The sequence below is a fragment of the Plasmodium gallinaceum genome, assembly GCF_900005855.1.
Source record: "Plasmodium gallinaceum strain 8A genome assembly, contig: PGAL8A_v1_108, whole genome shotgun sequence".
Classification (NCBI taxonomy): Eukaryota; Apicomplexa; class Aconoidasida; order Haemosporida; family Plasmodiidae; genus Plasmodium; species Plasmodium gallinaceum.
Window position 1 is genome coordinate 608768 of NW_021628228.1, and position 2958 is coordinate 611725.

A 2958-nucleotide genomic window follows, 5' to 3' on the forward strand; every position below is an offset into this window, starting at 1 on the left:
TTTTTTTTTTTTTTTTTTTTTTTTTTTTTAAAAAAAAAAAAAAAAAAAAAAAAAAAAAAGAGATTTTTAAAATGAAAATATAATATTTATGTAGGTTTATTATTACTTGATAGAAAATATTTTTTTTTTTTTTTTGGTTTTATTTTACTTGTGTATAATAAAAAAATACTATTAGATTGAATAATTTATCTTTCATAAAAAAAAATAGTTATTTTAGAAAAATATAGCTAACAAGTTTTTCATATATGTATTTAAATATATATAAAATATTTATATTTTTGAGTTAATATTTTTTTAAATATTCTTTTTTTTTTTTTTTTCTTATTCTTATTCTTATTCTTATCCTTTTTTCCTTTTCTTTTTCCCTTTTTTTTCCTTTTTTTTTTTTAACTTTTTTTTTTGGATAACTGTAAAAATAATGTATTATTTATATCATTTTTTTTTTTTTTTTTTTTACGTATTTGTTTGTTTAATTGTATCTTTATTTATTTCTTTTTTTAATTAACCTATATATATATGTGGAAAAAAAAAAGTCAAAAAAATATGTATTTTAATGATATTTTTATGAAAAAATAAAATATATATATATATAAGTTTAAAATTGTGAATAATGATATACACATATATATATATATATATATGTATTTATATAAGTTTTATAACGTCCGTATATTAATTAGTTTACTTAATAAATATTAATTAAATTTCTAAATATGGTAATTTAGACAAAATGTTTTTATTAATATTTAATTTTATTCATTATTGTTTTAAGAATATCATTTATTAACATTATCCATATGTAACAGAATTTTACTTTTTAAAAATTATTCAAATATTTATTTATTAGAACTATTTTTTTTTTTTCTTTTTTTCGTAAAAATATTTTAGAAATAACTTATTTTTATCAATTTATTTATTTTTTTTTTTTTTTTTTAGTAAAAAATTTTTTTTTTAATAATTATTTTATTAAATTATATAAAATTGAAGTTTGAATAATAAATTAAAGATATATTGAAAATATGAATTAATAAATTGAAAATATTAAATTTTTATTTTCATTATAAAATCACTTATAAAATATTTATAGAATCTAGTATGAGCATTTTTAAATAAGGAAACACTCAAATATAAAATAAAAAAAAAAAAGAAAAAAAAAAAAATGAATGATGAAAATGAAGTATTAGAAAAATTTAAAGGAAGACCTTTATTTGAAAATCTACATAAAATGAATCAAACAAGTTTATTATCACATAAATCATTAGAAATTGATATGAAAGGATTTTTTAACTTGTTAGTTATATTAATTTTTACAACAAATTTTAGACTTGTATTAGAAAATTTTAAAAAATATGGATTAATAATAAAAATACCAACAAGTTGTGATATTATTAAAAATCTCCCAATATTATTATGTTTTATTTGCTTAAATATAGGTATTTTTTTCAGTTGGTTTATAGAAAGATATGTCACTTCATGGTTATATCAATGTGTGAATAATAAATCAAATGAAGATTTTTCTGATGACATATATCCAAATGATAATGATGAAAAAGATGATTATGAATTTTTAAGTAATATTTACGATGAGCATACTGATAATAATGAAAATTTTAAGAATCTTTGTGAAAGCGAAAATGAGAATAGAAAAAAAAAAAATAAAGATGAAGAATTGATTAATACCAAAAATGAAAATAGTGAATTAAAAAAAAGACAATTTTTAAAAAAAAAAAATTCCTTAAAAAAAAAAAAAGTAAAAAAAAAAAAAATCCATGGATGGAAAGGTTTTCATTTGTCTATATTTTTATTAATATGTATAAATAGCATATTTGTTTTATTGTTACCATTTTTAACCATATCATATTATGATACAGAGCCAATACTATCAACAGTATTATTATCTATATCCATTGTTTGGTTTTTTAAGTTTTATTCCTTCCACCAAGTATGTTATGATATTAGAAAACTTTATATAGAAAATGTTAATTTGGATAATGTAGAAAATCTACATTATGAATTAAAATTTGTAAAAAATTATCCTTATTGTTTAAATTTCAAAAATTATTATACTTATATATTAATGCCAACTATGTGTTTTCAATTTTGCTATCCAAGAACAAAAAAAATTCGATGGTTACATGTCGCTAAGCATATTCTAGAAGTATTTTTATTAATTATAATGATAAAAATAATATCAGATCAATATATGTTTATAACAGTTAAAAATACATTCACAATGAAAGAATTTAGTTCTGCACAATTTTCAGTTAAACTTACTCACATAATTGAAAGGATGCTAAAAGTGTCTATACCAACCTTATATATATGGTTAATTGGTTTTTTAATAGTTTTTCATCATTGGTGTAATATTTTAGCTGAAATTACGAGATTTGGAGATAGATTATTTTATAAGGACTGGTGGAATGCTAGCTCATTTGCTGAGTATTGGAGGAAGTGGAATTTGCCTATACATTATTTTGTAAGTAGACACATAAATAAACCTTTAATAAATTATGGGATAAATAGAAAATGTTCAATGGTTGTTGTTTTTCTTTTATCTGCTTTATTACATGAATATTTAATAAGTATTCCTTTAAAGCTAGGTTTTTCAGGATATATATTTTTTGCTTTTATTTGTCAGATTCCGCTTATACATTTAACAAATAATGAATTTTTTAAAAAACATAAAACAATTGGAAATTCAATATTTTGGATGGTATTTTGTTTTACGGGGCAACCCTTGATTTTATTTATTTATTATTATATGTGGATAGAAAAACAAGGAATTCTTAAAAATCATTAAAAAAAAAAATTAAAAAAAAAATAATTGTTTCATTTAATAATTAAGATAAAAAATTCTTAATATTATGATAATAATTTTTCTTAATTTACATTAAAATTATAATTTTTTTTTTTTTTTTTTTTTTTTTTTTTTTTTTTTTCCTTTTTTTTTTTTTTTTT

The 2958-nt window shown here is 17.0% G+C and overlaps 1 protein-coding gene across 1 annotated transcript; it reads left to right on the forward strand.

Moving 5' to 3' along the window:
• Nucleotides 1–1159: 1159 nt before the first annotated feature.
• On the forward strand, nt 1160–2800 carry DGAT (diacylglycerol O-acyltransferase, putative; the record flags this gene model as incomplete). The annotated part of the gene is made up of 1 exon (XM_028670290.1): nt 1160–2800. The coding sequence occupies one exon, from the start codon at nt 1160–1162 to the stop codon at nt 2798–2800; it is 1641 nt and encodes a 546-aa protein (XP_028527057.1).
• Between the last annotated feature and the right edge of the window lie 158 nt (nt 2801–2958).